The 12,351-nt window shown below is 49.2% G+C and overlaps 1 protein-coding gene across 1 annotated transcript in view; it reads left to right on the forward strand.

Moving 5' to 3' along the window:
- The window catches only part of TMEM181 (transmembrane protein 181), a 103,556-nt gene that overhangs the window by 64,794 nt on the left and 26,411 nt on the right, over positions 1-12,351 (forward strand). Inside the window, 4 exon segments of the mRNA XM_030928794.1 lie at positions 6,667-6,747; positions 10,154-10,253; positions 11,170-11,300; positions 11,494-11,585. Of these exon segments, the coding sequence (XP_030784654.1) occupies positions 6,667-6,747; positions 10,154-10,253; positions 11,170-11,300; positions 11,494-11,585 (404 nt within the window).

The raw sequence follows: 12,351 nt of genomic DNA on the forward strand, positions 1-12,351 counted from the left end.
TTTTGTTTTTTGTTTTGTTTTGTTTTGTTTTGTTTGTCGCCCAGGCTGGAGTGCAGTGGCGCTATCTCGGCTCACTGCAAGCTCTGCCTCCCCGGTTCATGCCATTTTCCTGCCTCAGCCTCCCGAGTAGCTGGGACTACAGGTGCCTGCCACTGCGCCCGGCTAATTTTTTGTATTTTTAGTAGAGACAGGGTTTCACCGTGTTAGCCAGGATGGTCTCGATCTCCTGATCTCGTGATCTGCCCGCCTCGGCATCCCAAAGTGCTGGGATTACAGGCGTGAGCCACTGCGCCCGGCCATTTCATGTGGTTTTAAAACATGGGGACCCAGGCTGTGAATCTGAAGCCGGGCCCCTAGCCCAGGCACTTTGCTTGGTGCTGCACAGGTAACTGTGACACGTCCCTCACCACGTCTGTTTCTGTGGTTGTCCATTCAGAGGACTCTGAGGATGTGAGGAAACGTTTGTTCTGCGCCAAAGAGCCAGTCAGCTCCTGGAGGCCTTTTACTGGTCACATTTTTGTTAAAATCACTTATTTCGTGCTGCGTGGGATTTGACATCACCTGTGCTTGCGCGGAGAACAAGGTTGTGCTCAGCAGATGTGGATGGATGGATGGATGGGCGCACGGGAGATGTAATCGGGGAGGAGTGTCCCAGGGTATGGTGTGGGCACTTGTTCCAAAGGTAACTTCGTGGCGTCACAGGGCAAGTTCTGGCTCTGGAAGGACAAAGACAGCAGCTTTGTGATGCCAAAGGGACCTTGACGTCAAAGCTTGAGTACCGAGTGACAGTGCTTCAGATTTCAAAGGGAATGTCTAAGCCCCAGGGTATTTTCTGGGAACTGTACTTTTTATTTCATTTTACTTATTTTACGTTTTAACTTCAAAAATGTATTTGGGAGTTTAAAAATAAACACAGAACAAACAAAACCCCCAAACCCAGTTCCCTAGAGTTGGGTCCACACAGTGGACCTGACAGTGCCCACGGGACGGGACGGGATGACCTCTGCTTGGACACCTGTGTGGCGCTGGCTGGGCTTGCTCCCTGTGGACCTTCTGGCCCCAGCTCACGGGATCCAGTGCACCTGGAGGCCATTGTGTATCATGGAGGGGCCAAGGCCCTACTCTCGGGCCTGCAGTTTGCTTAGGAAGACACAGCCTTTCAAGCCCTTGGCACAAACGCATGTCGGATTGAGCTGTCAGCTGGGCTGGCCCAGGAGGAGCACGCAGGTGATTCTGCTTGGCTGCTTGGCCTCCCAGAGAGTCAGCAATATGTGAAAACGGCTTTTCCCAGAACCAGGAGGATGGGGACGCATGACAGGAGGAAGCAAGCCCGGATGGAGTGTGATGAAGGTGCCGCCTGCCTCCTGCAGGGCACATAGCAGGCTTGGTGCACAGGGTCTCGTTTGAAAGCTGGACCAAAGTGTGCTCTCTCATTAGCTCACATTTTAGAACTAAAATGCATGTTTTAGATTAGCTACACTTATTGAATAAAGCATTGTTTTCTAGTGTTAATTTTTTTATTTTTGTTTTTGAGATGGAGTTTTGCTCTTTTGCCCAGGCTGGAATGCAATGCAATCTCGGCTCATTGCAACCGCTGCCTCCTGGGTTCAAGCGATTCTCCTGCCTCAGGAGTACCTGGGATTACAGGCATGCAACACCATGTCTCTATATTTAGTAGAGATGGGGTTTCACCATGTTGATCAGGCTGGTCTTGAACTCCTGACCTCAGGTGATCCGTCTGCCTCGGCCTCCCAAAGTGCTGGGATTGTAGGCATGAGCCACCATGCCCAGCCTAGTGTTAATGTTTCTTTTCTTTTTTCTTTTTTGGAGATGGGGTCTTGCTCTGTTGCCCAGGCTAGAGTGCAGTGGTGCAATCTCGGCTCACTGCAACCTCCACCTCCCGTGTTCAAGCAGTTCTCCCTGCCTCATCTTCCCAAGTAGCTGGGGTAACAGGCACACACCACCATGCCTGGCTAATTTTTGTATTTTTAGTAGAGTTGGGGTTTCGCCATGTTGCCCAGGCTGGTCTCAAACTCCTGACCTCAGGTGATCCACCCACCTCAGCCTTCCAAAGTGCTGGGATTACAGTTGTGAGCCACCGCATCCGACCCTAGTGTTAATTTTTAATGAGAGTGAGTTGATTATTTTCGGTTGCTCTAACAGAATCTTAAGCTAGAATCCCCCTCCTCCAGGGGAGTCTGAGGTTATTTTTTTAAGAGTTACGGTTCCTTGAGAGTAAAAACAACCACCCAACCTTTCAGGCCTGTTACTTCAAGCAAATTTTGTGTTTTTTTCTGATGGTAGCAATTCTTTTTTTTTTCTCTTCTTGACTGTGTCTTAGAGTATGTTTGTTCAACTAAGACATGTAGTAAGCGTTTTTAATCTGAATATTATATGTAGTAAACGTTTTTAATCTGAATATTATGTTTATATCAACACTCCCCCCAAATGCTCAAGTCACTACTTTGATCATTCTATAAATGATATAATACTGTTATAATATTTAAATGCTGTAGCAATAATCCTAATAGTTATATGATGTTTTGGATTTGTAGTAGCAACTCTTGTTTACTGAACCTTTGCTGTTTGCTGGCCATTGTGCTTAGCTTTTAATACGTATCATCTCATTAAAATGCTATGATAGGCTGAGTGTGGTAGCTCACGCCTGTAATCCCAGCACTTTGGGAGGCCGAGGCTGGCAGATCACCTGAGGTCAGGAGTTCGAGACCAGCCTGACCAACATACTGAAACCTTGTCTCTGCGAAAAATACAAAATTAGCCGTACGTGGTGGCACATGCCTATAATCCCAGCTACTCGGGAAGCTGAAGCAGCAGAATCGCTTGAACCCAGGAGAGGGCCAGGTGCAGTGGCTCATGCCTGTAATCCCAGCACTTTGGGAGGCTGATGCAGGTGGATCACAAGGTCAGGAGTTCGAGACCAGCCTGGCCAATATGGTGAAACCCCATCTCGACTAAAAATACAAAAATTAGCTGAGAGTGGTGGCACGCTGCTGTAGTCCCAGCTGCTCGGGAGGCTGAGGCAGGAGAATCACTTGAACCGGGGAGGCAGAGGTTGCAGTGAGCTGAGATCCTGCCACTGCAGCCCAGGCTGGGCAACAGAGCAAGACTGTCTCAAAAAAAATAAAATAAAATAAAAACAAGGCTAAAAGGCTACAATAATTACGTTAAGTAGGTAAGTAGGTTACTAGCATCCCCATTTTATGGAGGAAATGAGGTTTCATGAGATTAAGTCATTTGCCCAACTAGTAACAGGAAGAGCTGGAATTTGAACCTGAATCACTGTGATCTCCACTTCCCCATTACCATCTATTGTTAGTGGTTGGTTTTTGTTTGGCAGCTTTATTGAGGTACAGTTGACACACAGTGAAACCTGGGAAACCGTTCCCACAAATAAGATCATAAGCATCCCCTCACCAGCCATCATCCCTAAACATCTTGTGCTCCTTCCTCCTGTCCTTTCCCATCCCTGGAAAGTCACTGATCTGTTTTCACAACACACTTATTTGCATTTTGTTTTAGAATTTTATGTAACTGGCATTATACAATATATACTCCAGTATGTTTGAATTGTTTCATGTAGCATAATTATTTTGAGCTTGATCAATGATGAGTGTGTGTCCATAGTGATATTCTAGTATAAATGTAACAGAAATTGCTTATTCATTCATCTGTTGATGGACATTTGAAGTGCTTCCAGTTTGGGGCTGTTACAAAGAAAGCAGCAGTGAACATCTGTGTATAAATCTTTATGTGGACATATGCTTCATTTCTCTTGGATAAATGCTAGAAATGGAATGGTTGGGCCATGCAGTTAAGAAACTCACAAACTGTTTTGCAGAGTGGTTGTGTTATTTTATGTTATACCAGTAGCATATGAGGGTTTCAGTTACTTCGTATCCCATCAATGCTGGGTATGGTTAGTCTTTTCAATTTTGGCTGTTGTCATAGGTGTATAATGGTATTTAATGGTTTTACATTGTGGTTTTAATTTATGTACTTTTTTTTTTTTTTTTGAGATGGGATCTTGCTCTGTCACCTAGGCTGGAGTGTAGTGATATGATCATAGCTCACTGACCCTGACCTCTGCTTCCTGAGTAGCTGTGACTACAGGCACACGCCACCATGCTGGCTAGTTTTTTTATTTTTCATTTTTGTAGAGACAGGGTCTTGCTGTGTTGACCAGGCTAGTCTCAAACTCCTGGCCTCAAACTATCCTCCTACCTCGGCCTCCCAAAGTGTTGGGATTACAGGCGTGAGCCACAGCGTCTGGCCTAATTCACACACTTAGAAAATGTTGGTCACTGTCTTCTGGCTTGCATTTTTCTGACAAGAAATCTGATGTCCACCTTATCTTTGTCCTTATCTTCATTTTCTGTAATAATGTTCTTTGTTCTTCCCTCTCCCCACCCCCTTTGAAGATTTTTCTCTTAGGGTGCTGCTTCTATTTTTCCTCATCTCTTGTGCTTGGGGTCCATTGAGCTTCTTGGATTTGTGAGTTGATAGTTTTCATCAAATTGGAAACATTTTGGCCATTATCTCTTCAAATACTTTTTTTGTCCTTCTGGTCCCCTGACCTCCCAAATTCAGGGACCCTAAATTAGGCCACTGGTGCCCAAGCTTTTTGGCACTGGGGACTGGTTTCATGGAAGACAGTTTTTCCATGGACCAGGGTTGGTTTGGGATGATTTTGGGAAGACCCAAGTGCATTACATTTATCATTAGATTTTCATAAGGAGTATGCAGCCTAGATCCCTCCCCTGCACAGTTCACAGCAGGTTCGTGCTTCTATGAGAATCTAATGCCCTGGACAATCTGACAGGTGGAGCTTAGGCAGTAATGCTTGTTGGCCCATTGCTCACCTGCTGCTGTACGGCCCGGTTGCTGACAGGCCACGTGGCCAGTACTGGTCTCTGGCCTGGGGGCTGGGGACCCCTGTATTAGGCCACTTGAAGTTGTCCAAAGCTCCTGATGCTCTGTTCATTTTTTTCAGGTTTTTTTTTTTTTAGTTTTATTTTAGATAGCTTCTATTGCTGTGCCTTCACATTTACCAATCTCTGTAGTGTCTCATCTATTGATCATCTTCCAAGTCTTTAACACAAAAATCTTTCATCTAGCTGCTTGATTTCCTTATCTGCTAATTTTGTCATCTGTGATTTCTGGGCCAGTTTTGATTGGTTGGTTTTTTCCTCATATGGTTTGTATTTTCCTGCTTTTTGGTGTGTCTGGTACTTTCGGTTCAATGCCAGACATTATTGATTGCTAGGTTTGATATCTTATAAATATCTCTGAGCTTTGTTCTGGGACGTTGTTAATTTCCTTGGAAATGGTTTGATCTTTTCTGGCCTTGCTTTTCAACATTGCTAGGCGGGGCCAAAGCAGCATGAAGTCTGACGCTAATTTTTTCCTACCACTGAGGCAAAAGCATTTAGCATATGCTACCCAGTGTCCTTTGATGGTGAGTTTCTTCTCTATCTTGTGGGAACAGGTACCATGACTGGCTCTGTGGGTGCCAGGCACTGGCTTTTTGGGAGCTTCGTTCTTTCTCTGTACAGCTCTCTTTTCCAGCACTCTGTCCTGTGGATTCAGGACAGCCCTGTCTCCCTGGACTCCCAGCCATGGCTCTGCCTGGGTTCCCCTCCATGATGTGGGGCCACCAGGGGCACCCCTTATTGTTTGCCATCAGTCAGAGGTTACTACCCTTCATGACTTCCTCAGGTCCAGTGTCTTAAATCATCCTTGTGCATGCATGCGTGTGTGCGTGTGTGTAACAGGTAAATCTAGCATCTGTGACTATCTGTACTGAAGTAGATTTTTTAAATTGCTCAGATGACTTGAATTCAATGCGTCAGAATGATGAGGCTCACTGGCCCTGTGAGCGCAGTGTTCTAGGGTCTGGTTATGGACCTGGCTCGTGCTTAGGTTGGCAGTGGCTGGCCTCTGCCCTGCTGTCAGCAGCAGTGTCCTGTCCTTGGCTCTAGCGGTGCACACTTGGCACACCTGGGACTGCCTGGTCAGCAGAACGGACTCCTTCAACTGCAGCTCACTCTTCTGCTTTCACATTCATACTTAAAGGTTTTACTTAGACTTTGTTATAACATTCTAGTCGCACTTGGACATCTTTTAAAACTTTCTTTTGATGGAAAGTATGACTATTTCTAATAAAGAGATTGACAAGGTTGATTTTTGACATGAGATTTAAGATCCAAATGCTCTTATGATTATAAAATAATTTGTCAGATTTATCATCCATATAACACCATTTGAAATTATTTTTTGTTCTTGATAATTAAGATTTTTTATGTCTGTGTCCTTTGATAAAAAAGTAAACTGTACTAAATGTAAAAATTTAACCTGCATGGTGGCAGGCACCTGTAATCCCAGCTACCCAGGAGGCTGAGGCAGAAGTGCTTGAACCTGGGAGGCGGAGGTTGCAGTGAGCCAAGATTGCACCTTTTCACTTCAGCCTGGGGGACAGAGCAAGACTCCATCCCCCCCAAAAAAAAAGTATATATGTATGTGTGTGTATATATATATATATGTATATATATAGTCTCATATCTAGAGATAACTATTAGTAATCTTATGTATTTTCTCTTAGATGCACATATATTTTTTTCAAATCATTTTCCTCACTTTCTATTTTAGTGGAAGACTTATAACCCTGCCTTCTCCCAGTTGGAAATCTGGTTCCGGTTTTTCTTTGTGGTGCTCACCTTCATCGTCACTGTGAGTACTATTCGCCTGACGGACCACGGCAGATCCCAGCCAGGAAGAAGCTGGTTGATGCAGTTATGATCTTCGGTGCAAGCCACATGGAGATTGATCTGAACTCAGATGCTCCATCCAGTGGGCTGTGCTGATATTGCTACTCTGTGTCTGCCAAGATGCTGTCATGCGAGAAAGAATGATGTGGTATCCTGTATTCAGGATTTCTGTATAGAGTGCAGGAGTCATTACACATCACCGAGTTTTAAGTAAATGTTCATCATGTGCGGTGAGAAGTGCCATTTCACCTGTGTGGAAGGAAGTCTGCCTTATTTGAGTGAGCTTCTCTGAGTGCAGATGCAGCATGCTCTTGGGTTTTTATATTTTATATTTTTATAGTTGTACCAGTCCTTTGTGTTTTTGGGCATTTTCAGGAATAAGGCCAAAGAAGTGTTTTGGAAATGCAGGCGTTGGGCTCATTTGGGATCTGAGGTTTCTGTCCATGAGCCCACAGTAGCTTTGGGGGAAATGCTTACCCTGAGAAACTCAAGGTAGCCCCCCAGGGCCCCAGTCTGTGAAGATGAGAATTAGTAAATTGGAGGAAGGGAAAGTGTGCTTCATGTAGTGATCTGTTGCCGCCTGAAACGTGGCGTTCTGCCCTCATCAGCTGCTTGTCCCCTGGTGCAGGATGGTGGGGAGGTGACATTTAGGAAATGTGTCCACCCAGGAACACTTGGTATTTCTCAGAGTAACTGTGCATGGAAAGACACAGGCGTGTGCACCTGTGAGCAGATGCTCTGCTGGAGTGAAGGGCGTGAGTGCTAGAGCCACAGGGAGCTAGAGGGAAGGGCGTGAGTGCTAGAGCCACAGGGAGCTGGAGCAAAGGGCATGAGTGCTAGAGCCCCAGGGAGCTGGAGGGAAGGGCGTGAGTGCTAGAGCCCCAGGGAGCTGGAGGGAAGGGCGTGAGTGCTGCAGCCACAGGGAGCTGGAGGGAAGGGTGTGGGTGCTGCAGCCACAGGGAGCTGGAGGGAAGGGCGTGAGTGCTAGAGCCCCAGGGAGCTGGAGGGAAGGGCGTGAGTGCTAGAGCCCCAGGGAGCTGGAGGGAAGGGCGTGAGTGCTAGAGCCCCAGGGAGCTGGAGGGAAGGGCGTGAGTGCTAGAGCCCCAGGGAGCTGGAGGGAAGGGCGTGAGTGCTGCAGCCACAGGGAGCTGGAGTGAAGGGCATGAGTGCTAGAGCCCCAGGGAGCTGGAGGGAAGGGCGTGAGTGCTGCAGCCACAGGGAGCTGGAGTGAAGGGCGTGAGTGCTAGAGCCCCAGGGAGCTGGAGGGAAGGGCGTGAGTGCTGCAGCCACAGGGAGCTGGAGTGAAGGGCATGAGTGCTAGAGCCCCAGGGAGCTGGAGGGAAGGGCGTGAGTGCTAGAGCCCCAGGGAGCTGGAGGGAAGGGCGTGAGTGCTGCAGCCACAGGGAGCTGGAGGGAAGGGCGTGGGTGCTGCAGCCACAGGGAGCTGGAGGGAAGGGCGTGAGTGCTAGAGCCACAGGGAGCTGGAGGGAAGGGCGTGAGTGCTAGAGCCCCAGGGAGCTGGAGGGAAGGGCGTGAGTGCTAGAGCCCCAGGGAGCTGGAGCGAAGGGCGTGAGTGCTAGAGCCCCAGGGAGCTGGAGGGAAGGGCGTGAGTGCTAGAGCCCCAGGGAGCTGGAGCGAAGGGCGTGAGTGCTAGAGCCCCAGGGAGCTGGAGCGAAGGGCGTGAGTGCTAGAGCCCCAGGAAGCTGGAGGGAAGGGCGTGAGTGCTAGAGCCCCAGGGAGCTGGAGCGAAGGGCGTGGGTGCTAGAGCCCCAGGGAGCTGGAGGGAAGGGCGTGAGTGCTAGAGCCCCAGGGAGCTGGAGGGAAGGGCGTGAGTGCTAGAGCCCCAGGGAGCTGGAGCGAAGGGCGTGAGTGCTAGAGCCCCAGGAAGCTGGAGGGAAGGGCGTGAGTGCTAGAGCCCCAGGGAGCTGGAGCGAAGGGCGTGGGTGCTAGAGCCCCAGGGAGCTGGAGGGAAGGGCGTGGGTGCTGGAGCCACAGGGAGCTGGAGTGAAGGGCATGAGTGCTAGAGCCACAGGGAGCTGGAGGGAAGGGCGTGGGTGCTGGAGCCACAGGGAGCTGGAGTGAAGGGCATGAGTGCTAGAGCCACAGGGAGCTGGAGGGAAGGGCGTGGGTGCTGCAGCCACAGGGAGCTGGAGGGAAGGGCGTGAGTGCTTGAGCCACAGGGAGCTGGAGGGAAGGGCGTGGGTGCTGGAGCCACAGGGAGCTGGAGGGAAGGGCGTGGGTGCTGGAGCCACAGGGAGCTGGAGGGAAGGGCGTGGGTGCTGGAGCCACAGGGAGCTGGAGGGAAGGGCGTGGGTGCTGGAGCCACAGGGAGCTGGAGGTTGTGGTCAGGCACAGCCCAGGGCCTCCACGATGCCAGGGCTCCCCCAGTGAGGTTCCTAAATGAAAGCGGAAAGCTGGTATTTGTGTCTGGACAGTCAAACTCTTGCTTCTTCTCAAAGGCTCTCTGATGCCCTGAGATTCTGCTGCCACACTCTAGAGCCCAAAGAACTATTTATTACTCAGGGCCCTAAGTATGTTCTTAAAAAGAGGGAGGATGGTCGCTAGGCAAGGAAATCCACATTGCCTAGAAAACTACTGGCTTGTATCAGATTATAAGAAAACAAATCAACAACAAAACCCTGGCCTAAAAATTATAAGTTTATATATAATGTTTTAAAGCAGTTTAAAGAAACTTCTTCCACGGGCCTAACACACTTTCTTCAGGGAGGTGTTTGAAAAGAAACATATCCTCTGACCATTGTTACGAGACTCCTACATTCTCTTGGCTTTTTGTGGGTGAGCCCTGGCACCATCTTGGAAGCTGCTGCCATCTGTAGCATTCGCACTGCCAGGAACTTGAGGCTCCTGTCACACCCAGGGATGTGGCCTGCCTGTGTCCTGGGTGGGTCCTTCTGAGTGCGGGCTCTCTGGAGCAGGCCCAATGGAAGTGGGCCTTGTTTTCCTCACCGGTGGAGGTGAGGGGGCGGGTGCTCTTCCCTTTTGCAGGGATTACGTTCCTCCTCCTCTCCTGCTCCTATGAGGACAGCTCGGAACCTGTCTTAGCTGTTGCTTCTCTGCGGAAAGTAACAACCTTGTCTTGGTTGTCACTGATGGCCTCCGGGACAGAGTAGGCAATTCAGCCAGGGCGTAAGGCAGTGGATCTTAATGGGGCACCTAGACCATTGATTAAAGAAGACAACCTGGTATGCAGGCAAGGTGTGAGCAAAGGCTGCGGGCAAGGTGTGAGCAAAGGCTGCGGGCAAGGTGTGAGCAAGGGCTGTAAGCAAGGTGTAAGCAAAAGCTGCAAGCAAAGTGTGAGCAAAGGCTGTGAGCAAAGGCAGTAACTGGAGGCCTGATTTGGTTTGCAGTGCCTGTTTGCGCATTCCCTCCGGAAATTTTCCATGAGAGACTGGGGCATCGAGCAGAAGTGGATGTCTGTTCTCCTGCCTCTGCTGCTACTTTACAATGGTGGGTAGTTCCATTTTTACTTAGGAACTTTCCCCTTTAAAATGTAAAGCTGGAGGCCAGGTGCAGGGTTGTGCCTGTCATCCCAGCACTTTGAGAGGCTGGGGCAGGAGGATTGCTTGAAGCCAGGAGTTTAACACCAGCCTGGGTAACATAGCAAGACTCTACAAAAAATAAAATTAGCTGGGCATGGTGGTGCGTGCCTGTGGTCCCAACTACGTGGGAGGCTGAGGTGGGAGGATTGCTTGAGCCCAGGAGTCTGAGGCTGCAGTGAGTCATGATGGCACCACTGCACTCCAGCCTGGATAACAGCAAGACCCTATCTCTTAAAACAAAACAAAAAAGAAGTAAAGCGGGAAGGCATCTTGGAGATGGCCTAGGCCCAGAAGAGCCCGTAGGGAGCCCCAGAAGGAACATGTAGCCGTGTGCTCCCTGGTGCCCCAGGAGCCATGTTACACCGCGCTGGGGCAGATGCCTGGCTCTCTAACAAATAGGCGGCTGTTTGGTAGTTAAAACTTGGATGTGCTACAGACACAGCAGTCCTGGAACTTGGCTGAAGGTGGCCACACGTGGCTGGCTGTTACTCTTTTCCTGCTCCAAAAGTGTTTGCTTCCTGAGCTGCCGCAGTCGGAACTCCCAGGCTCCGGGAGGAGCTGATGGCAGCGGCATGCGGCGCTCTGTCACGATCAGTGCAGCAATTTGTTCAGTGGCTTGTAGGTGTTTTGGAAAACAAAATAGCCATTGGTTCACTACCTTTCCTTTGGCTCTGACCAGGGAGAAAAGCTGGTAGTGAGCTCCGACTCCGCAGAGGGATGGGGTGCTCTCTCCTAGGTGCTGACCCCGCAGAGGGTTGGGGTGCTCTCTGCTGGGTGCTGGCGGGCCTTGTTTTCCTCATGCATTTCTGCCCTTTGTGTTCCAGATCCGTTCTTCCCCCTCTCCTTCCTGGTCAACAGCTGGCTCCCGGGGATGCTGGACGACCTTTTTCAGTCCATGTTCCTGTGCGCCCTGCTGCTCTTTTGGTTGTGCGTGTACCATGGGATTCGCGTCCAGGTGAGCCGCAGCCCTCTGCACTGCTGGGGGAGGTTCCAGACTGTGTCCTCCCTTCCGAACTCTGAGGACAGCCCAGAAAGGAATTTATCTATGGAAGCCTGCCTGCAGGCCCATACTCAATAGAAAAATCACGTTATGTACAATTACCAATTTGGTTTTCTTTATTTCTTTCTTTGTATTTTTTTCTTTTTAGGGAGAAAGAAAGTGTTTAACTTTCTATTTGCCTAAATTCTTCATTGTTGGACTATTGTGGTTGGCTTCTGTTACGCTAGGAATATGGCAAACGTGAGTAATTCTATTATGTGTGAAACGTCAGTCATGGAAAGCATTTGACAAAAGTGGAAAGGCCAGGCTGGGCGTGGTGGCTCACGCCTGTAATCTCAGCACTTTGAGAGGCTGAGGTGGGCAAATCACTTGAGCTCAGAAGTTCAAGACCAGCCTGGGCAACATGGTGAAACCCTGTCTGTACCAAAAATACAAAAATTAGCTGGTCGTGCTGGTGCACGCCTGTAGTCACAGCTTCCTGGGAGACTGAGGCGGAAGGAATCGCTTGAGCCTGGGAGGCAGAGGTTGCAATGAGCTGAGATCACGCCACTGCACTCCAGCCTGGGCAACAGAGTGAGACCTTGTCTCAAAAAAAAAAAAAAGGATGGAAGGGCCTAGAATCGAAATGTGTTTTGGGAACTCATCCAGAAGAGAATCAACTTTCGGTGTATCTAACTTGGTGACACAGTAGACTCCCCTTATCTTTGGGGGATTTGTTCCCAGACCCCCAGTAACTATCTGCGGTCTTGGATAGTACTGATCCTTATATATATAGCTGTTTATACCCTATGTATACCTACACTATGTTTTTCTTTTTTTTTTTTTAGACGAGTAGGAGGGTGACTTTAGTCACAGGCTGCTCAAAAACACAGACTGCAGAGAACAGGATTTGGATTGGCAAACTCGTTGTACCCTCATGTCACACTTCTTTGCTCCTGCCTTGGAGCATTTTGGCTGGGACTCAAAACCCCAGTGCTATTAGGGGCAGTCCCCTTGCTCCTCATTC

This window comes from Rhinopithecus roxellana, chromosome 4 (assembly GCF_007565055.1).
Source record: "Rhinopithecus roxellana isolate Shanxi Qingling chromosome 4, ASM756505v1, whole genome shotgun sequence".
In the NCBI taxonomy this organism is placed as follows: Eukaryota; Metazoa; Chordata; class Mammalia; order Primates; family Cercopithecidae; genus Rhinopithecus; species Rhinopithecus roxellana.